The sequence below is a fragment of the Sitophilus oryzae genome, unplaced genomic scaffold, assembly GCF_002938485.1.
Source record: "Sitophilus oryzae breed Bouriz unplaced genomic scaffold, Soryzae_2.0 scaffold_467_pilon_pilon, whole genome shotgun sequence".
NCBI classification, from domain to species: Eukaryota; Metazoa; Arthropoda; class Insecta; order Coleoptera; family Curculionidae; genus Sitophilus; species Sitophilus oryzae.
The window spans coordinates 1,986,400-2,012,493 of NW_022147048.1; the positions used below are offsets into that span (position 1 = coordinate 1,986,400).

At 33.7% G+C, this 26,094-nt stretch overlaps 2 protein-coding genes across 3 annotated transcripts in view; one reads left to right on the top strand and one right to left on the bottom strand.

Annotated features, from left to right (window-relative positions):
- Window positions 1–25,219, bottom strand: part of LOC115886095 (apoptosis-stimulating of p53 protein 1) — a 451,411-nt gene extending 426,192 nt beyond the window's left edge. The window contains exons 1-2 of the mRNA XM_030905146.1: window positions 25,051–25,219; window positions 99–234 (exon numbers count right to left, since the gene is read on the bottom strand). Coding sequence (XP_030761006.1) covers window positions 99–234; window positions 25,051–25,053 — 139 coding nt within the window. The 5' untranslated portion in view covers window positions 25,054–25,219. The remainder of the gene's footprint in view (window positions 1–98; window positions 235–25,050) is intronic.
- LOC115886096 (uncharacterized protein CG45076-like) lies at window positions 11,226–13,960 on the top strand. 2 transcript variants are annotated; one of them, XM_030905151.1, is made up of 3 exons: window positions 11,226–11,532; window positions 13,397–13,636; window positions 13,692–13,960. In XM_030905151.1, the coding sequence occupies exons 1-3, from the start codon at window positions 11,274–11,276 to the stop codon at window positions 13,943–13,945; spliced, it is 753 nt and encodes a 250-aa protein (XP_030761011.1). In that variant the 5' UTR covers window positions 11,226–11,273; the 3' UTR covers window positions 13,946–13,960. The 2 variants fall into 2 exon arrangements, with proteins under 2 accessions (XP_030761011.1, XP_030761012.1); XM_030905152.1 differs by having other exon boundaries at window positions 13,397–13,573.
- Window positions 25,220–26,094: the final 875 nt, after the last annotated feature.

A 26,094-nucleotide genomic window follows, 5' to 3' on the forward strand; every position in this document is an offset into this window, starting at 1 on the left:
TATTTAAAATGAATTATGTATGCAGTTTACCAACTCTCGTAAGATAGGTGTGTACATTATTATATTCTAGGGAACAGATATGCGTAAGACAATAATACCTTTGTTTTCTGGGCAAACCAAGTTGCAAATTTCCTCACTAGGATCTCTGCAGCATTCAATAATATCTGCAACCGTTGTTTCCGGCGTTACAGGAACTTCCGTCTTTGCTCCGTAATTCCAAACGCTAATTATCATCTGAAATTAACAATTAATATTAGTGGAATATACCTACGATACAGCACACTGATCTTACTTAAACCAATTTTATTAATTAATATGGAGTATCACAAAATGTTAAAATTTAAAAAATACAAGCAGGTAAAATTATATTCCGTAATATGGTGCTGGCATCAGTTATTATAATAAAAACTGCTAAATTAATACGCCGTGGCCCAAAAATCTCATCAGCCCTATTCGAGATTGTTTTTCCCTCCCTTGAGCAGCTAATTAAAATTTCGTTTTGCGCCGCGCCTGGGTTAAATAATATTCGCGGCTTAATATCGGCGCTGAAATTAGGTGCTTAATTAGCTCCCTGCTATTTTAGCTTCATTTTGTTAAAGCGGTGTTATTAATGAGGCACCTCCAGCGGACCGAACTATTTGTACGCAATTTTCGATTGACCAGCAACGCAAATGACAATTGAAGGTTAAACTACTAGTGATGAGTGAAATATCGGTAACTGTGACTTTGTCACTGATATTCTATAATCACAGTCACGGCCTGTGACTGATTTGAAAATAAACGGTGACTTGCTAAAGCGTGACGATTACAGTTAATTGTGATTTCTCTGGTAACGAGAAAATACTTCACAGAGCGGGACGTCGCGCGTCGCGAACGCAGCTGCCGATGGCGCCGGTCGTGACTCAGTTCACAGTCACGAGCAGGTGGATGACACTTCTTATGGGAGAACTGGCAATGGTTGGAAACTTGACTACAAGCGATTTTCTAGGAATCTTCCTTACCGATAAATTATTGACAAGAGTGACAGATAAAACCTTGACGTTCTTTCAGTATTCCAGTTCATCTCTTTTTCTTTCTAAAGTGTGCGTTGAAAGGAGACAAAAACAATTTTTGTAACCCATAATTTGTTATTCGAACACCACTTTTCTCCTTGTCGGGTCGTTGACGTTGACTTGTCGCCATTTTATTTCTTTTGTTTACACGCTGCATTTTGCTTTGCAAATTTAAATACATAAATTATTTAGGCAAATATAGGTTTTTAATAAAACTCCTCGGACTAACGTGTAGGTAAGTGTTGATAATTTTTTTTTCATCTTAACATGCTCATTGTCGTTCTCCTGATTTTAGGTGACAGAAAAGGATCATCAAATCAAACTGAATTTTATATTTTCCTTCCTATTCATCCTTCCTAAATATCAACGAGATGAGCCATCGGAAGAAAGGGACCATAGTACAAAACAGAAAGGTGATCTTTTTTCTTTCCACTTCGGATATTGAAATTATTATATACTGTAGTCGTGTTCGGCATTATGCTCTGAGAAATATAGATAAACAAAGAACAACAGATATAAAGCATCCCAGAGGAAAAGAGAGGCAATACCTGTATGTACTCTTTCTGATATTTGTGAAAGCTACAGCAAAGTATTGTTGTAAATGTCATCTTTTTGTTCGACCTGAAAACTTCGAGCAAAAATATGACACTCTCAACAATACCCTGACAGATATCAGAGAAGATATGAGTTCTAAGCCATCTATGACGACATTTTTTTCAGTTTTGTTATAATTAATTTTGTCTCTTGATCTACTTGTAACATTATTCTTTTAATTTTATTAATTTATTGTGGTGAAATTAATTTCTGTTGTATATTTGATATTGATATTAAACATATTTTTAAAAAATGGTGTATTTTTTGTGTTTTTGTGTATGTCATAATTAGAAATAAATGAAAAAATAAAAATTTTTATTTTTTTAAACTTCCCGCCATGCGTGACAATTTAGTCCGTAGTTCCTACAAGCGAAATTGGGGGTGCTAGTAGCAGTAGACTTGTCAACAGTGTCAAATTTAAACGTCAATTTCACTTTCCAATATTTAGCAAGGCGCTCGCACTTCTTCTTGTGTATGTGTTTTGTGGTCACGAGTCACCACGTACGTCTCATAGGATAGATATCTGACAAAGTGATCTAAAGACAGTGACTGTTAGAAGTAATTTAATTTTTTATGTATTTTATATTTTATTACTATTTTTTATCACTACGAATCGGTTTGTTTCCTTTTTAGTTTAGCAGATTTTTTTAAAGCCAAACATAAAGTTTTACCTTTATACTGTTTATTTTTTTTAGACACTTCATTTTTTATATATTTCGTTTATTTTAAAACAAAGGAAAATATTTGTTGTTTAATGTATTACTTATCTCGTGTTGTTAAGTTTCGTTCGTTATGGTTATGGGCATATTGCATATTTTATTCTTTTCCCGTTGGTTTCTTTTAATAAAAAAATTGTTTTATTTTTATTTTTTAATATACCTTTTACCCACTGTTTAGTGTTTTCTATTTCAGCGGCCTTGGATAAAGGACAAATAAAAATTAGTATAACAACAACAACAGAATCGTATCATTCGTATCGTATCTTATATTTTAGCCGTGATTGTGCTTTCGGATTCATAATCATAAAGTCGCAGTCACAGTTAAGAGTCACAGATAATACAAAATCACGGTTTGGCTCATCACTAAACTACACTCACCGGCACGAAAAACGGGCACCTTAAAAGTTTGATGTTTTTGAAGTTTTATCGAGAGTTTTATCTATTTTTTGATTGAATTTATAGTTGCCTTTCATGAGTCATCCTCCTTGTTTTCACGAGTAAAATATCTTTAAAAATAATATAAGTAGATAGGTAATAAGAGCAAACAAAATTATAAAACTAAAATCGTCTATAGGTATACTAGCGTGTACCAGCGACTTCGTTCGCGTCGAATTAATCATTTGTAATGGTGATGATAAAGCAAAGCAACGATTTCCATTAACATACAAACTGGATAAAATTTTCTCACATTTATGTCAGCATGAGAAAAAACAATATGGCGATATTATTATATAACTTGGTAATATTTGAGGGTAGTTTCATCTCGTGGAATTTGACTTTCGAAAATCCGTTTGCCAAAAATAAGCTTTTTACGTCAAGCAGTTTAAGCAGAATCGTGGTTAAGAAATTACACCCTGTATGATTTTTTTTTGAATTTCAAAATATGTAAAAAAAACCAAATAAATTATGCTTGTCCAAGCGTTTTCCCGAAAGACTAACCGTTTTTAAATAACAACTATTGTAATATTTGAGGGGCGTTTTCACCCTCTTTCAATTTGAGATTCGAGAAACCCCTCCTTATCGAACCTCTACACCCCACAGTCAATCCGTTTGCCAAAAATCAGCTTTAAACGTCAAGCAGTTTAAGCAGAATCGTGATTACTCAATGGTCATATTTTATGAAACACCCTGTATAAATTTATAAAAAATCTTAAAATATGTAAAACAACAAAATAAAATATACCTGTTTAAGAGTTTTTTCCGAAAAACTCACCGGTTTTTAAATAAAATATATTTTAATATTTGAGGGATAGTTTCACCCCCTTAGAATTCGAGTTTCGAAAAATCTTTTCTTATCGAACCTTTACACCCTAAAGTCAATCTGTTTTCCAAAAATCAGCTTTTTACGTCAAGCGCTTTAAGCAGGATCGTGATTAATCAATGACCAGATTTTTCGAAACACCCTGTATACATTTTTAAAAAATCTTGAAATATGTAAAAAAACAAAATAAAATATACTTGTTTAAGCGTTTTTTCGAAAACTTGACCGTTTTTTAAATAAAAAATATTGTAATATTTAAGGGGTGATTTCACCCTCTTGGAACTGGAATCCACGAGAAAAATAAGTTTGGGAACTACTGCTCTACACCCTAGAATCAACCTGTATGCCAAAATTGAGCTTCTTACGTTGAGTGGTTTGAGCAGGATCGTGATTAATCAGTATGTCAGTCACTTAAGGATTTTATATATTAGTATAGATTAAAATCAGACCCGATCGATACAGTAGCTGACTGAAATTTGACAATAAATTTTAAAATAGAAATATTCAGAGCAGTCAAAATTTAAAAGAAAACGGTGAATCACGATTAGCGTAACTAGCAATTCATCCTGGGGGGCCTAGGGTTGAAACAAGGGGGGCAAGGGATTTTTTTTTAAATGAAGAATAATATTAAAAATGAATACATTTTTTGAATAAAACGTTTACAAGAATTTCTCTATCAATAAATTTGATAAACTTGGTTATATGAACCCGTGTCCCAGTGGCTTATTTAAATACCTCTACAAATTTTGTAAAAAAAATAAAAACAAACACATAATATTTTTTGAACACAGAAAAATAATATTATGTAAAACTTGGAAAATAAGTTTATTATAATAATGCTTTTATTTATTCACTATTCTAATAAAGAATATGCTTTCCTTCAGAAACTCTCTATTTATTTATCTAGTAATGCTAAAACACTCTATTTGAAAGTCGATTAGAGAAAATAGTATGATTCATTGGCAAGCGATGTAAATATTTGTGATCTGGTAAAATTGTGATGTAAGAGGAGGCTTAGCTTGTCGGCGAGTCAGTAGTAGACGAGCCGGCCGGCTGTAGTGTTGTGTTTTGTCACAGAGCTGACATTTGGAAGTAGCGAGTCTTTTGACTATGGGAGTAGAAAACCTCTTGTGACGTCGTTCCTTCGAGGATGGTCTTGAGAGTTTGAGGTCTCTCTCGCTTCTCGATTGACATCGCTGGGGCGTTGCGTGAGGACCCCAATTAGCCCCATCGAAAGCCCCTATACTATTTCACTAGGTGACACTAGCTAGTTGTTGAAGATAATTAACCAATAGATCCGAATAATATTTGAATTAGATGGAAGATATGAAATGTGATATATTGAATAGAATGTCAGTGATGTCGGTGGCTAGGGGGCAGAGTACCTCCGGATGAGTCTTACTGTTTAACTATCAATTTTATCCAGATCAGTAAATGTTTGTTTTGTTATTTTCATGTACAATGAGAGAGTGCTTGCCAATGACCACCTAAGGGATATTTGAACTGAATTTGCATTGGGAGACCCGGTTGAGTAAGCCCCAAAAATAGCGATTTTACAATTAACTAAGTAAAAATGGAAAAAATAATGTTTAATACATCACAAGCAAATAAAAATTAATATTTAGCCAAGAGTCATCGTTCAGTCAAAATTCAAGATTTATTTGGGGAATGCTCAGCAGCCTGAGGGGAGGGCGGCACACAAAAAAGTTGAAACCAAATCAATCAAAACATAAAAGTTTAGTTGAAAAGGTGCTTCCACGCTAAATAAAATATCTTACATTGTTTTACATGAGACCTCACATTTTGTAGTGCCTTGTGAGCTTTGAATAAGAAGACTAAGGAAGGAGCATAATGCTATCCATGTATTCATGCATGGTGGGCGGAAAAAGGACTCTAGGGTGGGGATCCTTGACAGTTCTGTTTGACGATTCATTTGACATATTTGAATTTGATTTGAAATTTTGTCGATTTGTCAGTTTTTACGGAGCTTATTTTATGTTATTTATTATTTATTCTACTACTGATAGTTGTATAAAGCTAGTAAATCTAGATGGAAATTGTGGCAGAACTTAAATTAACAGTGACACTATCGCGATTTATCGAAAAAGACTCTAAAATAGTTGGTTGTGTAGCGTGCGGTAGATCTCGACAAAAATCGAGTGAAATAATGGAACAACTTTTCGCTAGTAAGTGACTATATGAGAGGCTGATAGCAAAAGTGGGTTAAAATTTTACTCTCGGCAAAAACGGTTTGCGTTTTTCAGAGGGCAAAAGCGGTTTAAGTAGCAATGAGAGCAAAAATGAGAGAAAGAAACTTTACCGTAAAAATGGGTTATAATTATATGCCACTTTTACTCTAAGATTAAAAATATTCCTTTTTTGTCCGAAGAAAAATCGTTAAATTAATATTAGATAAAAAAATCTGTTTGCGTATTTGCCAGTCAGTTTATTCATGTTCCTCTAGTTTTTCTATACAAAAATAACATTTGCACCATATGCAACAAGTAGTGTAAAAATCAACTTTTTATAAGCTTTTATTTAACTTGCTTTGTATGTATGTTTGTTCAGGGGCAAATCTTGTAAGCTAAATTAGAACCACTTCCTTTGATTGTAGAAATTATACATTTTTTTTACAAGGCATGACCAGAATTTTGACAGCTGTTAAAATGGCGGCCAAAATGGCGCCATTTTGAGGTTTTTGATTTTTAAATTCTATTATAAAAAATTTATTATAATATAGGTATATTGTGGGTATATACATATGAAAAAAAAAATATGTGGGCGGCTATCTTGAAAAAATGACAGTTTAATGACATGTCAAAATTTCGAGAGTGAACCGATTTTGATAAAAATCGACATAATATATATATATATATATATATATATATATATATATATATATATATATATATATATATATATATATATATAGGATGGCCATGGGCTAAAATGAAAGAAGAAAAAAAAATTCAGCTGTCAGAATTGACAGCTGTCCAAAATTTCAAAGTTGTCCGATTTTGATAAAAATCGATATATTGGATGCCCCCTACCCCATAGTCGGTTTTCGTTTTATTTGTCTCACATTTGAACTGTCAAATTTGACAGCTGTCGTTTTTTTTTAAGTTCTCCTTTGTTAATGAAAATCGATATACATATTATTAGGATGCCCATAGAAAGTTATTTAAGAAAAACCAGGCATAACTAAAAAGTAAAAAATAAATTTTAAGAAAAAGAACTTTTTTAAAAACAAGCTTTTATTTAAATACACAAAAAAGAAAAAAAAAACTTTTTCTTTAAAATTTTTATTATGAACTTTATAACGTCATTACATAATTTTAATATTATATTAAATCTTGTCGCGAGATTTGAGTGTACAGTTGCACTCATAAAAAGGCCTGGTACGACAACTTTACTTTAAGTATATACAATATACATGACAATCTAAAACCTGTGTCTACCCTGTCTCATTTTGAAAGTTTGTCTTATGATACACCACTAGAAAAGGAATTACAAGATAAAGTTGTCGTACAACTGTACACTCAAATCTCGCTACAAGCTTTTATATAATATAAAATTATGTAATGACGTTATAAAAGTTCATAATAAAAATTTTAAAGAATTTTTTTTTTCTTTTTAGTGTATTTAAATTACTAAGGGCATAAAATCAGTTCTATGAATTGATTTTTACAACGTTGTAACTGGGGGGGGGGGGGGGGGGCTGTGTGACTCCGCCCCATAAAAAGTATAAAAATATTATATTCTTCCGTATTACACGTGCGGACACAATCAATGCAAATACGTATGTGGTCCCAGTCCGCATTTTCTTTTCGAAAAATCGCATAAAAAGAGGGAGTAATTTAATTTTTCTATGAAATATATTTTTCTTCAAATGGCATCGGCGGCGGCGCACAGTAGTTCCCTCCCTTATAAAAATTTGGCCAAAACTCAATATATCGAAAAAAATTATTTTGATCATATATGATCAAATATTTTATAATCTATATTTAAAAACATGAAAGGTTTGTTATAAAAATATATTTTGGAAAAATGCACTTTAGAGCACCTATGTAATAACATTTTATATACAATAGTCTAAAAAGCATTTAACTATTTTGTATCGACAATGAATAAATTACTCGCTTAGTGTTTTTTCAAAATAATATAAAATAGTGCATATTATAATTAGACTATACTGCACGTATACTTCCCTCATATAATATCAGTTTTTGATAAATAAAATGAAAAAAAAAAATACTAACCATTTCAAAATATCAAATATATTGTACCTTTGAAATATATTTTTATACATAACTAAATCAAGGATATCGAAGCTGAACTAAGTGATTGTTTTTAACTTAAATGAAACTTCATAATGTCTTTTTTAAGAACCATGTCAAATTAGCTGCTAATATCTGCTATTCAGCATAAATTGTCTTCGTAAACAAAAGTTTTATATAAATGTTGCATGGCTAAGAAATGTGCATTTAAAAAATTGAAATAGAGTATTTTAAATATTACATTGTTAGCCACGCCATAAAAAAATAACCGGCACACATTAATGTGAGTTTTTCTTCACAAATTTATTCTCGTTTCTTTGGTGTTAAGAAAATATTGGTAAAGTTCAGGGTATTAACATAGTATAGTACTAGATATTAACAAATATAAATTAACTTCAGGTTTTAACCAATTTTCGGATATATGTAGGTACCTACTATTATTAACCAAAATTTTAATAAAGAAGAAATAGCATGGCAACACCGCATAGTTTTCCAAATAAAAATAGTGTCCTATATGCACAATTTTATGCTGAATCGAATTATGTACAGAAAAATGGGAGCTGTGATTTAAAAAAGACAACGCTTTATCATTACTTTTTTTGATACCCTGTATATAACAAAATATTTTTAGGATATGCACTGTTATAAACCATGCAAATATCTATATAATACTTTTTTTCATATTTTCGTCTACAACGATGATATTGGACTTTCTCACACTAATACGCCACTCTGTATCTATCTATTTATTAGCTTATGAACTATATACCGGTTATGTTCTAACCATTCTTCAATCTGTTTTTTTTTTCAATTTTTGTTAAATACCTTTATAAAGTAATACCCTTGTAATTATTGGTAAATAAATAATACTTTTAAATTCTAATGAACCATCATCACTGAAAACGCCTAATGATAAAGAACTTTTTTTATATATTAGGCAACTCCAAACGCCTAAATATTTATAGATTTAGTAAAAAATATTAACTGATACATTCGTTTTCACTGATATAATAAAATACAGGTTTTGGCCACGTACGTCCATAAGAGCGAACCAGTGTGCGGCGGTCCGTGTGTGATATCAAAGCGCGTGCCGAAGTCAAAAGGTGCCGACCAGATATAAACTAAACAAGTTATATTCGGAAGTGCACATCTAGAAAATGGAAATAATTTTTGTATAATTATATTCTTCACTTTTGAAAATTTCCGAGCCGTTAGGCTTTTATATTTTCCTATAACTAAAATACTGTGTTTTGTAATATCAAACTCATTATCTTATAGGTATAAAAATGTGTGAAACACAAAAATTATATAAACAGCAGTACAGCAGTGTGAAGCAAAAAATATAAATAATTACTATATCAATAGGTATATACCGTATGATAAAAAAAAACGGCATCCAGTTGGCTTGAAATAAACATCAATGACATTCCCCATATAATTTTACATATAAAATGACAGCGAACTTCATTTCATAGTCATCGCTGACGCCGTTCTTTTTTCGGTCATATTGTATCTTTTAAAAGATTTAAATCTTTTTAAAATAACTTAAGTCGTTAAAAAAAGATTTAAGTATTTTTAAGTCATCTTTCGAAATAAATGAAATGACTTAAGTCATTTGATTTATCGACTTAAAATCAAATGACTTAAGTCACTAAAATGATTTAAGTCAAAAAAAGACTTAAGTTTTCTGTGAGCTTGCAGCTCTGCTAGAGATGCTTTGCCATACTGAACAACACCATAGACAAGAAAGATAAACAACACACTAAAATAGAGTGCAAAAACACGAAATAAAATTTAGTATGAAGTGCAGTTTTACACAGCGGAGCATTCGCTCAAACCGTCCGCGCTGATCGTCCCTGTTGTGCCGTTTCACATGGAGCGGGCCGTCCGGCGTCCGCGCGGACCGTCCGTTTATTGAAGAGGTACTATGAGCTTGTATGAGTATTTTGACATGGGCGCGGATGGTCCGCCCGTATGATTTCGTCCAACAGCCATCCGTCGATCCCTTGCTTCGACGGATCATCCGCGCCTATGTGAAAGTATTCATACATTCAATACTCATGGTACTTGTTCAACCAATGGGCGATCTACAGGTGAAAGTACTCCGTCAATTCTTAAAAATACACACAATGGTCCACGATGGTCCGCACGTCCGCTCCATGTGAAACAGCACTCAATACTCAATAGTATTATAAAACGTCCCTTCGATAGTACATAAATACGGCAGCGCGCAGAGGTAAAAAGAACCATTTTCTTATCGTCTATCGAATCTACGTATTATTTTCTTAGCGCAAAAAACGGGTTAATATTTTATAGCTTTTTTGCCCTGAATATTTTGTCGAACCATTTTTGCGCTGATTAATATTCGATTCACTTTTGCCCAAAGTTGTGATGTATATGCTATTTTTGATCTTAGAGAAAATTTAAACCCACTTTTGCTTTGAACAAAATTTTATCCCACTCTTACTTTCGACCTCTCATATAATATACATACTTGTAGTAAACCGATCATTTGTGAAATTCACTTAAATTAACTAATTATATATTTTTTCTTGCATTTTTGCTTTTATTTACTACTTGTCAAAGAATTTAGATACGTCAATTTGACTTACCTGCTTCAGTAGCGTATCGGATGTTTATGGTTATAAATAATTATTATAACTTATCTATTTTTATTAGAATTTTATATTTTTATAACAATTTTAATAACTACCAACATTTATTCACAACATAAAATAAAAAAAAATTATTGAGTCTACCCCACGTCTACACTACATCATAGTTTTACATTTTTTAAATAAAATTAGAACGGCACTGATAAACCGGAATCTAAGTCGGCCATATTTGAGGCCCATCGCGGTGGACCTAAGATTTTTGATATGCTCCTATTCCTTGGTCTTCTTATTCAAGGCTTGTGGGTCATGGAATATTTTTACTATTTTTTTTTATTTTTTTATTTTTACTATATCATTTTATATTTTTGATTGGATAAAGAATACCATAAAACATCACACAACTGAACAGAATTTTATTTAATTATAACTCAGAAAAAGTATAAAATACCGCAAAAAAGTAACTGTAATATAAAATTTCAGTTATTTCGTCAACGAACTATATTAAAAGAACGTCGCCGTCGCACTGAACGTAACTTAAACCCCGTGTAGTTTTATATTACCCGTCTCCGCTTAAATTGCATTGAAGGGAAAAAAGAAACTTCATACTAGGATTATTACCTTGTCAGCTCAAGTATCAATTACCTTCGATAAAAACAAGTACCTGCGTAAATAAACAAATAAGAATCTGTTTTCGAATTCACGTCAAAATCAAAACTGTCACAAACGAGGTTTGACAGTGGAGAAATCATCGTGGCATGAAATATTGTTTTACGTTATATTTTCTTTTAATCGTTTTTGCAGCGGCTGCTTCGCATTGCGACGATGTGGAAACATCGGTTAAAACAAAAAATCCCGGACAGCAAGCTTCGAATATAGCACAGAAAGCAGCTCAGGAAGCTAAGGCTGCGGAAGATGCTATGCAACAGGCGGGACAGCAAGCGGCTAGACAAGTTAAGACACAACTGGCCGAAAAGGCTGTTGAAGCAGCCAAAGCTGCTGAAGCCGCTTTAGCAGGTACCTACAACCATTTTTAATCATAAACCTCAACCGAAACACTTTTGTCTCGTACATTACCAGCTCTTACTTTCAGAGCTGGAGAAATTTTAAGAGAGTCGATTTTTTGAAATTGTCTCTTTTAGTGTGTGCGCAAGTCTTTGCACAGGGTTGCCAACCGTTTTCTATTACAGAGGACAGTCCTCTTTTTGATCGTACTGTTCTTTTCTCTCGCGTACGTTCTTTTCTCTCGCGTGTATATTGAAAAGTCTTCTTTACACACCTTTTTACAAAAACTCTAATCTAAAAAATAACTATCTAAAAAAGTAAACCACTTTTGGTTTACCCCTATAACTTTTTTAATTTTTTAGATAAAAAAAACGAAATTTGGTATGTTAGTATATGACATAAATTTGGATTAATTTACGTATTCAATTGTTTTTGGTCACTTCATCTTTTACCGGAAATGACTACAGCTTTTGATTTTTAAATTACACTCCCGTTATCTTTTTACTTTATTTGATAAAAAATGACTCTCTTAATAGAGTCATTAATAATCACATCATAATTAATAATAATATCATAATCATCATGTAACGTTTTTAGTTCTTTCATATATAATATATGATGTCTGGCGTATCATCACCGGGCGGGGAGTGATAACGCCCTTCCTTATCGTTCAAGCCGGATAATTTATTTGGCGCGCTTGGCGTAATTTTTACGTTCTCTAGTCAGCAACCCTGCTATCGTTTCACTGCTCTGTGGAGGCGCTGTCAACATCGCTCCAAGCAGGGTTCGGAAGAAGTTAACTAAGACGTAATTTACCTGATTAACTACGTGTAGTTTTTCTTCAAAAACTACGTCTTTTCCCGCCCATTAACTACATGAAAACTACGTTAATAAACTATGTATTGATATTATGAATAATTTTCCTTTGTATGAGGTGTAATAGAGATAATATGATGTAAATATTATATTTAAAGACATATTTTTTCTGTTTTCTTACATACATTATGTGTTATTAAAGCTTCAACTTATTAAAACCTCACCTCAAACCTTTGATATTTGAAAGTTACATACATAGGTTACATAAACTACACCCTCTACATAAACTACATTAACTACATGTAATATAGTTTATAAAAAACGCTATAATCATAATCACACTTAATAATCACATCATATGTCCACTTTTGACATTTTTAAATATGGTTTATTTGAAATTGTAACATGCGATTCATAATGACAATTTGACTCGAAATACCAAGTGTGTGGTACCAAACTAATTGTAAAAAATGATTTTTCTAAATATGTTAATGAGCCACCCTTGTTCCATTTAAAAAAATTGAGATGTGATTAAAAATACGATTTGGACATCTTTTAACTGATCAGGACAAGACACGAAAAATATTAGACGATCAAATCTATTTTTCCAAGGCTCTTTTTTTTCCAATTTTTAAAACAGCCATGGTACTCAAGATTGAAATTTAAAATACGATTTTTTTAAGGTAAATGTCAAAAATTGACCTGTGATATGTCATTCTATTCAGTGTGTTCATTTTCTATCGAATAAAGTAAAAATATACCGAAGGTACCATTTAAAAATCAAAAGTTATAGTAAGATATTCTTTGGTTATAGCCATTTCCGGTAAAACAGGAGTCCAAAAACAATTAACACGTCAATAAATCCTAATTTATGTCATGTACCAAATCTCTAAAAAAAGCTACTAAATTCCAATAATTTGATTCTGAACAAAGCTTACCAATCAGTAATGCCAAAATCCTCACAGATTGCCACCTATTTCAGTCACTGTTGATGGCTCTGTATTATTGACATAGTTTTTATAAACGCACTAAAATGTATTTAATCCTGTTAAATATTAAGGTAAGGAGGAACTAGTAGAACGACTTCAAGAACAAGAAAAAGAAGCTGAAGTTGTCGTCAATGAAGAATCAGCCAACCTGCAACAACTCCAAATGACCGTCCAAGCTGCCACCAAAGCGGCTCAGCAAGCCCAAACAGAACTGAAACTCTTACAAACCACCTTACAACTGGCTCAAGGTAACAATTGTATATGCGCATGCTTAAAACCGTATCTTTTGCAGCTCATTCAAATACATACAGGTAAAAAATAGTTCTAAACAGAATTTCACCGAAAAATTTTTGTGATTTGTTCCAGGAAATGCGGCCAATTCTCAACAGGCGCTGGACGGGTCTCAGCAACAGTTGCAAGACAAAGAGGAACTGGTTGAAGCTGCTAAATCGAGAGTGGAAGAACTTAATAAGATACTGCGTGCTTCCAAAGCCGAGCTGTCCAAAACGAAGGAATCTGCCAAGAAAGCTGAGCAGGCGGCCAGTGAGGCTAAGCAAGCTGCTGGAAGGAGCAAAAGGAATGTAAAAAGGAGCGTTAAAATTGAAGATGAAGAATCATAATATACATACACTTTTAAGTTTTTATGTCTTTACTTGAAATGTAGAAAACATAATTATATTTTTTATATAACACAATAAACTATAATAATTTTTAATAGACAACAATAGTTATTGACTAGTTAATCATACCGTTTTAGAGAAAATTAAAAAAAAACATAAAAATATACGAGGCATGTTTTTTAAGTAAGTACCGTTTTGCGATTCCGCCGCCGCAGCGCTACGGTCGGCGTTCCGCGCATGCGCGCTGTTTACCTACATCTCTTGTCTATGCACAGACGCCAGTACAGTCTGATTCTTCATTGTATACGTTGTTTATTGAGTGTTTAAGATGCCTCCGACAATCGTGAGCCCCGCCGATTGTGAAGTACGGGCTGTCATACGATTTCTTAGTGCTAAAGGCGTAAAACCGATCGATATTCATCGTGAGATCTGTGAAGTTTACGAACAAAACATTATGAGTGATGGAATGGTAAGGAAATGGGTGAGAGCATTTAAAAATGGCCGCACAAATGTGCATGATGAAGAACGGAGTGGGCGTCTTTCGGTCGTTAATGAAGATTTGGTGCAGAAAGTGGACGAAAAGGTGAAAGAAGACAGACGCTTTACAATTTCATCATTGTGCGACTACTTTCCTCAATGTTCTCAGAGTGTTTTGTATCGCATTGTGACCGAGAACTTGAATTACCGGAAATTGTGTTCACCTTGGGTTCCGAAAATGTTAACGGATTTGCACAAAACCCAACGTTTAGGCAGTGCATTGACTTTCCTTGAGCAGTACCACAATGAAGGTGAAGATTTTTTAGACAAAATTGTTACTGGTGACGAAACATGGGTGGCCTACGTCACACCAGAATCGAAACAACAGTCCATGGAATGGCGACATTCATCATCACCCAAAACAGTGAAGTTTAAGCAAACAATTTCTGCCCGGAAAAGCATGTGCACAGTTTTTTGGGACAGAAAAGGAGTATTGTTAGTGGAGTTTCTGCCTCGTAATGAGACAATCAATGCAGCATCTTATTGTGAGACATTGAACAATCTGCGCCGTGCAATCAAAACAAAAAGACGTAGCAAGTTGAGGTAAAGGGTATTGTTTTGCTGCATGACAATGCCCGTCCACATGTGGCTAATCGGACCAAAGATCTCATCAAATCTTTTTAAATGGGAAACTCTAGATCATCCTCCATACAGCCCTGATCTGGCGCCCAGTGACTACCATTTATTCCTGCACTTGAAGAAACACCTGGGCGGTCAGCGTCTTCAAGACGATAACGAAGTCAAAACAGTTGTGATACAGTGGTTAACCAGTCAGGCGGCAGAATTTTATGAGGAGGGTATTGAAAAACTGGTGCCACGTTATGACAAGTGCCTCAATATTCACGGAAATTATGTAGAAAAGTAGATTAAGGTACAGGCTTTCATGTAAAAATAAAATTATTGCGATATCTTTGCACGTTTTTTTTAATTCCAAAACGGTACTTACTTAAAAAACATGCCTCGTACTTATCTACCGATTGAAAAATATTGCGTAAAATAAATTGATTGATTGGTATTATGCTAGCCCAAACATCTCGTTTAGCAATGGAACTAACTGTCTAAGCCCAGTACTAAAGAATTTCATTGTATATTGTTTAGGTCAGATTGTTAACACCTCCTCTCTTTTTTATTGAGAGATCAGTCTAAATTGAAATGAATTTGTGCCAACAATAAAAATGCCTACACAATAGCAGAGGAGATTAAAGCTGTGCCTATTATTAAACTGTAATGTGTGGGCAGATCTTTGAACAATTCATAAAGTTATATCGTTAAAATTCAGTGTTCGCTTTACATGTACCTACGTATCAAATGGTACAGTAGACGCATTAATTTCTACATAAATATTTATATTAATTTTATAAACATTAATACGTATCGGGTCAAAAAAAATAATATAATGTGACTATTTCACCTAGCGCAGTCACAACCTCGAATAATTGAGAATCGGCTCATTCAATTTTTTCAAAACATAGGCAAGAATTAGATATTTGAATACTTTTTCTTTTTGTATTTTTTAGTTAGGAGCAGTTCGAGAATAAAAAAATAAAATATCTATCAACATCCAATAAAAGACAGAGTGCGCTAAGGGTGTAGTTGCCGGACCGAAGCCAGACTCACGGGTGTATCAAGACATAAGGGATGACCCTGTACCTCAGTTTTTATATTAATAAATATTTTAAGCAGACTTAGAAGAGATCATCAGGTATTTCTGTATTTTCTAGTTCTTTATCCCAAGCAGCATTTGGACGTCGGGACAACGTTGTGTTACGCGACCAAACGTCGGGGCGCAACGTCGTCACAACCTCTTGCCAACCCTAGTCTGTACTAGTTTGGAGAATAATTTTTGGGTCGAAACGACGTTGGATACCGACGTTGGCTAGAAGCCTAATTTAGTACAAACTGCAACGTTGTTTAAAATCCTAATTCACAGAAATACAAAACTAATATGGCGTCTAAGTCGCGTTTTATCCTAAATTGGGATAATTATAGTAAAAATATTATATTTATAATTTAGTTAGAGACATATGTCAGATGGCAGTGAAGGAAAACAAAACAAAAGTATTTAAGTGTGGAGGATGTTTGAAGATCATAATTATTGAAACACTTTAACCGACTCTGTAACTCGTTACCCAAGGTAAAAAGTTAAACGCAAACAACTTTATTGATAAATGTATTGTTTCTACTTTAAAAAATACTAATGGGCCTTGAAATTAAAGAAGTTTTAAAAATTTTCTTGAATTTTTTTTTTAGTAAAATGAGAATAATTTATTCGCATTCGAAAAAATTGTTTCCGCGTATTTTTTAGGGTCAAATATTTCAAGTTAATGTATTCAAAAAGCAGGAATTGCTATTTTAAGAACGAAACATTTTCTTATTTAACAACATGGCGGCTTTAACTTTGTTGTTTTGGAGATTAAGATGGAGTAGTTCGAGTAGTCGCATACTGGACTAATAAAGTCGCAGTTCGGCCTTAACAGGTAGTATACTAGTCGCAAGATTGCCTAATTTAGTCATTCTAGAGTCTAGCTTGTGCCGCCCTCTATAATCTAAATAAACGAGGAAGTGTCGGTAATATATGTCGATGTATATTTAAATTTAGTTTTATATGTACCTTTCTTATGTCCCATTTTAATTAAGTTTTTTTTTTATAAAAACAAAAACAGCACTGAACTGTCTGACTGAACAGAACAATGAATTGAAAATTTAAGATTTAAGGTTATGGTTCAATACAGTTGCAAAAAGGTAGTGACTCTACGTCCTACCAACGTAAGAATAAGGAAATCTAAACAACGTTGGAATTAGTAAAACAGACGACGTTTGCATAACGTTGGAATAGGTCCTGAAACTGACGTCGGAAAACTCTATATTGTCCAACGTTGTAACTACGTTGTCCGAATCACCTAAAGATCACTTAAGCAAAAAAGGTTACAAGACAACGTTTATTCGACGTCGCAGAAGCTTCTACTTTGCTGTAGTACTAGTCCAACGTCGTTATAAAAACGTTTAAATTTATTTTAATACCCAAGGTAGGGAGCTAACTATTTTTTGTAACTAATCCAACGTTGTGTTTAGTAAACATGTGGTCGCAAGTCATGGAAATGCTACTTGGGATCCACACCCTCCCTCCAGCTTCGTCGCGGCCTTCCTCTTTTATATCTGCCTCGAGGTGTCCACACTAAAATTTGTTTTGGTATTCTGTGATCGGGCATTCGTTGCACATGACCAAACCATATGAGTTGTTTTGTTTTTATGTCGTCCGCAATTGTGTGTTCTGCTCCCATCATCTCTCTTACTCTGTCGTTGGTTATTTGTTCTCTTTTCGATTTTCCAGCAGATCTCCTCCAGTAATCCACTTCGGTCGCTAATAAATAAATAAATAAATAAATGCCTTTATTGTCAAAAAATTTTTCAATTTGTAGACAAAGGTAAACTAACAAACAAAGTAAAAAAACAAGGTACACAAACAAACAAACAAAAGATAATACAAAATATTATACAAATAATATTGTCAGTCTTACAGCTTAAAATAAACATTTATAAATGTTTACAATGTCAAAGAACAAAAAATAAAAATAATATTCAAAAATATTTAGTTAGTTTATAGTAAATATCAATGACCTCTAAATAAATCTATTTCGATGTCATTAGTAAATATAGCAATAGCAAACATTAGACCAGTGTTTACAAGATCAAATTCGATTTTCAAAATATAATTCATTTACGGCGTAGAAAGCCTTGTCTAGTAAATAAGAGTTCAATGCTTTGCGATATGAAAAAAAAATGATGTTATGGATTTGATTTCAAATGGCACGTGATTGTGCATTTTTTTCGAGTTGTATAATATTGAACTTTTAACTATCTCTGAGAGTGGGGTCGGTAGATAAAGATCTTGCTCCGCGTTCCTGAGTGGATAAGTGTGAGATGGCCTTTCTTGAGAAGCTGATACATGTTTACGTATTAGGCAAATGGATTCAAATATAAATAAGGAAGGGAGAATCAATATTTTTAATTCTTTAAAAAAGCCCCGGCAATGAGTTAAGCTGTTTAGTTCCAGTGAATATCGAACAGTTCTCTTCTGGAGCTTGAAAATACGGTCAAATTGAGTCGCACAACACGTACCCCAGAATGGAAGGGCATACCTGAGGTGCGACTCAAAAAGTGCATAATAAACAGTTCTAGCCATCTAACACTGACAAGTTAAGCTCCTTAGAAACAGACCTTAATGCAAAACAGGCAGAGCTCAATTTTTTCGACAAAGCTTCGATATTTATGTCCCATTTCAGAGAATTGTCCACAACAAGCCCTAAGAATTTTACAGATTTTTCGACGTCAATGGTGGTGTTGTTAAGTACAAAAGGCTGCAATGAGTTTTTATACGACAAAGCTTTAGTTTTAGAAATGTTGAGACTCAGGAGGTTCGAATCGCACCAAGATTTAATAGCGATTAAGTCATTTGATATAATCCTATGAAGTGCCGTGATGTCCTTGTTGCTCTAAGTGAAGCTAGTGTCGTCCGCAAAAAGACATATTTTGCCACTGATGTTTATGTTAGCAATGTCGTTAATAAAAAGAAGAAACAAAATAGGGCCTAATACTGAGCCTTGTGGTACTCCACATTCTATTGGCTTGCTAGAAGACATCGTGGTATCCACCCTCACAAGTTGACTTCTGTTGCTCAGATACGACTTAAACCATTCAAGAGATGATCCCCTGAACCCATAGTGCTGCAGTTTATTAATTAGGATCTAGCATGTATCTAGGATAATAACATGTTCTCTGTTCTCCTTTTCAACCCTCCATACTTCGCTTCCGTAAGTTATTATGCTTTTCACTACCGTATTATACCTATATGTTCTTCTTATTAGCTTTAGAAATTCCTTGATCCCACAGTACACATTTTTCAAAATCCTTATTCAACAATCTTTTATTTGAGGTCAGCGAACTTCTAATTTTGTCTTCAAATATTTATTTAGTTGTATTGATTTATTAACACTTTTCATATTTTTATAGAACCTACAAAAACATAAAATAAACTTTGTTTTAATTTTCTGCAATAGTAGGTCTACTCCTACTGCTCTTGTTTTTCAAGGGAAGCTAAAATCAAACCGTTAATTACATTTTCTAAATTGCTAAGAGACTCAAAGTTAGCCAATTCCGTTGCTGAATTAAAAAAGTTTTTTTTCTATTTTTCTTCATATCTGGCTAGATGATTAAGTTTCAAAAACTTACATTTTACACAACGATGAACATGAAAAGCTCTAAATAGCGGTTTACCAGCACTTGAAGCCTTTATGTGGTCTAAAATTTGTATTAAAAATATAATTTATAGGTAATTGAGTAAATAAATTACCAATATCTTGAAATTGACAAATTGTATTCTAGGACGTTACAAAATTATAAAATTAAATAAAGGAGTTAATAAAAAGTTGGGTTTAATTGAATGTTTTACTAATTTTCTTTTGATAAAATATTGACAACTTTGTGTTTTAGCATAAAAACAAGATCTCTTTTATACAGGGTGGCGCCTCTCATTTGACGCGGTAACTCAAAGAAGAACGGTACTTTATAACTTTATAACGAAATGAAATTTTGGCAGCATAATATGTAATTACATAAAATGATTGTCTTTTCAAAAAATCTTTTCATTTTAAAAGGAATATGTTGAGTTCTACCTCGAAAAGCAGCTACAATAAGTTCTCTCATGTTGTCGACAATAGTTGGTCGAGTTTTGTAAACACTGCCTTTAACATATCCCCATAAAAAAAACCAGACTAGATAAAATCTGGAGCATTTAAAGGTGCGTATTCATTATCCGAACGAACGAACGAACGAACGAATGAAAGTGCGGTATATTTAGACGGGGACCGAACGCATGCGGCCGTTCGTTCGGTCGTGCGCTCGACCATCCGCTTCGAGTCGGTACATCAAAGGCGTTCGCCTGCGTGCGCTTTCAGATTTAAGGTGCGTATTCATTATCCGAACGAACGAACGAATGAAAGTGCGGTATATTTAGACGGGGACCGAACGCATGCGGCCGTTCGTTCGTTCGTGCGCTCGACCATCCGCTTCGAGTCGGTACATCAAAGGCGTTTAGACGTCATGGTACAAAGAATACACGGTATGATCGATAGCGGCTCCAATTTCGTTCAGTTCGCGCATACCACCTGTGACGTCACTAGGAAAATGAGGAATAAATAAAAAATAAAGAAAGTTGACAGGAGATCTGCATTTTTGAGGTTATGGTTAAGAATTTTTTATTTTTAAGACTTTTTAGTTCGTTTAATTTAATAATTACTAAAACCAGCAGTTCCAAAAATATATTTAAGAATAATAATTATATATTAACATGGATTTGGACGATAATAGGTAAAAATACTAAATTTATTTCTATATTCGGTATAAAATTGTTTATTCGGTTTTTAGTTTGCGATGTTTATGGTAAATAATTTTCATTTTTATTGCCTCTGAATTCACATGAGGACAGAGTTGAGGATATCTATGGAAAAGTAACCACAAGAGGAATTGTTACATCATTTAAAAAATATTGGGAAGTTTATTGTTTCCCATCGAAAAGTAGAAAATGCCAATGCAGATGAACGTATTGTAATTGTGATAGAAGTAATTCTAAGGGTGAAGTTTATTATAATTAGTGGAAGTAATACCAAGGGTGAAGTTTATTATAATTAGTGACCTCTGCTTCTTTTTATATGTAGAAGTTTCTGGTTTTGAGAATAAATCGGTTGAACGACACCCAAAATTTAAAGGAAGTATTTGCATACCCAGAATATGCCCATCAAGGATTATATAGCTCAAATTTCCTTTAATGGTAGGCAATTATTCAATGCAAATTAACTTTTTAAGTGACTAAAATATTAAATAGTTTACAATATGGTATATCACTAAAAATATATTACTTTTAGGTACAATTAGGGCCCGATACATTTCAAAAAGTAGAATATTATTTTATATTAAATGAGGTATTGTACTAACAATCAATTTATATTAATAACGGAGATTAAAAATAACAGAATAAATAGTTCTTTTTCTTATACTACAAAAAATAAACTATAGAATACAACAGTATTTAAAAAAAATAAAAAGTGATGTTCCGGCCGAGATTCGAACTCCGGTCTCTCGCTTCCTAGCCCGACTCCTTATGCACTGCTCCATAGTAACTTGCTTAGCGATAATTCAATGACGGTATATAAACAAAAAAAAACAGGTTTATAACAATATCTTGACGATTTGAACTGGCGCGCGAATGAAGAAATGCGTGCGGTCTTCTCGTGCGGTTCTATCGTGCGGTCCCCGTCCATACCACTAGCGAACATTCGTTCGTTCGTTCGTTCTTGCGGATAATGAATACGCACCTTAACTATTCTAATAAGTGGTGAATGCACACTGCATTCACCAACTAATCTATACTAATATATAAAATCCTTAAGCGACTGACATACTGATTAATCACGTTTCCTCATAAAAATGTTTTCAAATAAACAATTCCCATTTCGAATGGTAACAAAAAATAATGCCTACTGAAAAATGTCATGATAGAATAAACGACAGCCTTGAAATCATGTTATTAACTAAATCCTTTGCCATAACGATTGCCGGTGAAGAATCAATAAGAGAAATTAAACAAATTAACATTTGGAAACTGTCGTGGCAAATGAACAATTAGTTGGGATCTAAAACTGAGCAGCATTCTAATGATTCCTGATGGCATTGGGTATTGCAAATTAATCCGAATAGGTCTTTTGGAAACCTCAAAGACCGTCATTTCGTACCATTTGGTTAATTAAGTGGTGAAAATGAGATGAAAGGGTTGAGATATAAATGGAGAATGATATTTTACTAAAAATAAATGTTTTGGTATATCGGTCTATCAATAAAGCTTAATAATGATTTCGTTTTATCTGTAAAGGCCTATCTACACATAACGTTTTAATTTACGTTTTGCCTGTCAGTTAGTCAGTCGTCTTAGCTCCGTCTAGATATTTTATCTGTTAGTAAGAAGGGTCAGGTAAGACGGATTAAAGACTTGAGTACACACTGAATGTTTTACCTGCGGTTTTAGATCAGTTTTTAGTAAATACCATGGAGGAAACACTGCTTTTATCCATTATAACATTGTGTCTAGTGAAGAGACGAATCTTGTAGCGCTAAAATGTATTACTGGTTGCCTACACAACCGCAACGTGTCAAGAAAAATGGCGCATCCGCCAGAAAGAAAAATACATTTTTAGGCGCCATCTCTTAATCAAGTCGACAAGTAAGCGAATCAGACAATGGAATTGTCCAGTATGAAGTAGAACGCTCTCCGAGAATTGTAGAAGGTTCGAGAAGCAGTCAATAAAGTATATAAGCCGGCGTAATCGACAACTGGGACAGTTTTTGAAATAATATTAATAATATAATTATTATGAATATTATACTCGAAATAATATGCATGTACTGATTTCTTTCGAAAATCGACGACTATGAAACTATGAACTCTTCCTGGACACAAACGGTACATTGTGAGACAGAAAATTGTAGAGAGAAACAAGCCCTATAACATAGGATACATCATTTTAATGAACAGTGCTTTCCATAAAATCAATAAAATGAAAAATATACGAAATAATATACATGTACTGATTTCTTTCGAAAATCGACAACTATGAAACTATGATCCCTCCCCCGACACAAACGGTACATTGTGAGACAGGAAATTGTAGAAAGAAACAAGCCCTATAACATAGGATACATCATTTTAATGAACAGTGCTTTCCATAAAATCAATAAAATGAAAAATATACGAAATAATATACATGTACTGATTTCTTTCAAAAATCGACAACTATGAAACTATGATCCCTTCCCCGACACAAACGGTACATTGTGAGACAGGAAATTGTAGAGAGAAACAAGCCCTATAACATAGGATACAGCATTTTAATGAACAGTGCTTTCCATAAAATCAATAAAATGAAAAATATACGAAATAATATACATGTACTGATTTCTGTCGAAAATCGACAACCATGAAACTATGATCCCTCCCCCGACACAGACGGTACATTGTGAGACAGGAAATTGTAGAGAGAAACAAGCCCTATAACATAGGATACATCATTTTAATGAACAGTGCTTTCCATAAAATCAATAAAATGAAAAATATACGAAATAATATACATGTACTGATTTCTGTCGAAAATCGACAACCATGAAACTATGATCCCTCCCCCGACACAAACGGTACATTGTGAGACAGGAAATTGTAGAGAGAAACAAGCCCTATAACATAGGATACATCATTTTAATGAACAGTGCTTTCCATAAAATCAATAAAATGAAAAATATACGAAATAATATACATGTACTGATTTCTTTCGAAAATCGACAACTATGAAACTATGATCCCTCCCCCGACACAAACGGTACATTGTGAGACAGGAAATTGTAGAGAGAAACAAGCCCTATAACATAGGATACATCATTTTAATGAACAGTGCTTTCCATAAAATCAACAAAATGAAAAATATACGAAATAATATACATGTACTGATTTCTTTCGAAAATCGACAACTATGAAACTATGATCCCTTCCCCGACACAAACGGTACATTGTGAGACAGGAAATTGTAGAGAGAAACAAGCCCTATAACATAGGATACAACATTTTAATGAACAGTGCTTTCCATAAAATCAATAAAATGAAAAATATACGAAATAATATACATGTACTGAATTCTGTCGAAAATCGACAACCATGAAACTATGATCCCTTCCCCGACACAAACGGTACATTGTGAGACAGGAAAATGTAGAGAGAAACCAGCCCTATAACATAGGATACAACATTTTAATGAACAGTGCTTTCCATAAAATGAAGAATAAATAGATGTGTTGCATTAATGCGTTGCAACAATGTGTTGCCGACAGATTGCCCTAGACTTGTTTATTCGGCGCGGCCAACGCAAAAAAGACGCTAATCAAACTTTATTCTATGATGTATGTTTAAGTATTTGTTTATTGGCAAGAAAGCGTATCGGTTTTTTGTTACAAAGTACTGATTGACCCTTCGATTTTGCGCCTCCAAAATCTTGCACCTACGTGCGTGCACGCACTGCACGCTCGCTGACCTGAATCCCCAGCGGGAAATTTAAATTCCAGTTAGTCAGCCCGGCGCCGACTATGTCCATGACTGACAACAATGAATTTAAAAATCGCGCCCTTGATTACGTGAAAAATTTTAATTAATATCAAATATATATTATTTTTCTTGCATTTTAACGTTTATTTTCTACTTAGGTGTTTTGGTAGCGTATCCGGTGCTTTTGTTGTTAAATAATTATTATAATAACTTACCTACTTTTATTAGAAGTATATAACTTTTAACAATTTTATTAACTAACAACATTTATTGAGAACGTAAATTACAAAGTTTTACTTAATACGTTTTGACTGAAAAGACTTAAACTGACAGGTAAAACGATGTGGTGTAGGCGGGCCTTAAAACGCAAAATGTATTTCGTAATATAAAAAATTAAAGGTAAATATAGGGTAGGTAAATTCGTCCTTACCATTATAAAACGAGAAAATACCTCTGCACATCCCCGCACAAACACTGTATATCACCAAAAACAACACAAAAACTAAAACAAGCGCACAAGCGATAATTATCGCGCACAAAATCCGCACGAAACGCCAAGATTTGTGTTGCGCGCCGCGAGTTTTCGAACCGGACAGCGTAAATTTTCGGCGATAGTCATTACGCCGCGAAGGAAAAAAATGCGCGATGTTTGTTATAAAACGCCGCTAGACCTTCGCAATAACTAAATTACAAGGCCGCCGCGGCAAAGTGAGTTTGTTGAAAAGATTAAGTATTAAAGCGTTTGTTTTTGAATGGCGGCGGAGATGAATGACTGCGAAAGCGGTGAGACAAGAAGAGGGAGAGAGATACGATGACAGTCGTTCTGCGTAAGACGGAAGAGGCACACAAAAATATTCGCGATTTTTCTTTTCGCATTGATGTGTGAGTGTGGGCTAAAGGCACCCATACGCTTCAGTTATTTTGCGCGGGTTTAACCGAACGAGTAGGGCTGATAAACACGTCAGTGTATATGAGCGTTCGCTCTTTGGTTCGCTCCAGTTTTGCCCTATGGTTTTACCCAAGAACAGTTAACCTAATAGGACTGCTCATTCAGCCAAAAGTGTCCGCCAGGTGCATGCGAATACTACTCGCTTTGTGACGTCATTGTAGTCCTTGTCATGGTTATTAGTCCTTATCCGGCAACCAATAATACACACACGTGCATTATTGGTTGCCGAATGCAAAACGTTCATTATTTAGTTTATTTATTTATACACCTTATATGTATGCAGTATAGAAAATTAACTGTATAAATCGTATTAAATACTCGGATAATGCATTTTTAAGAACAGCAGTTCCCAGCATCACCTTTTGCAAGCATTCTTTTTAGAGTACTTCCATATTTTGCTTTAAAATAATTAATAAACAAAATCGTGGGCACTTAGTAAGCACTTTGTCACAATCCACAACACAAAATGAACGTATTTACACACTCTATAGCTCTAAAAACTTTAAAGACACCTTTTTCACATTT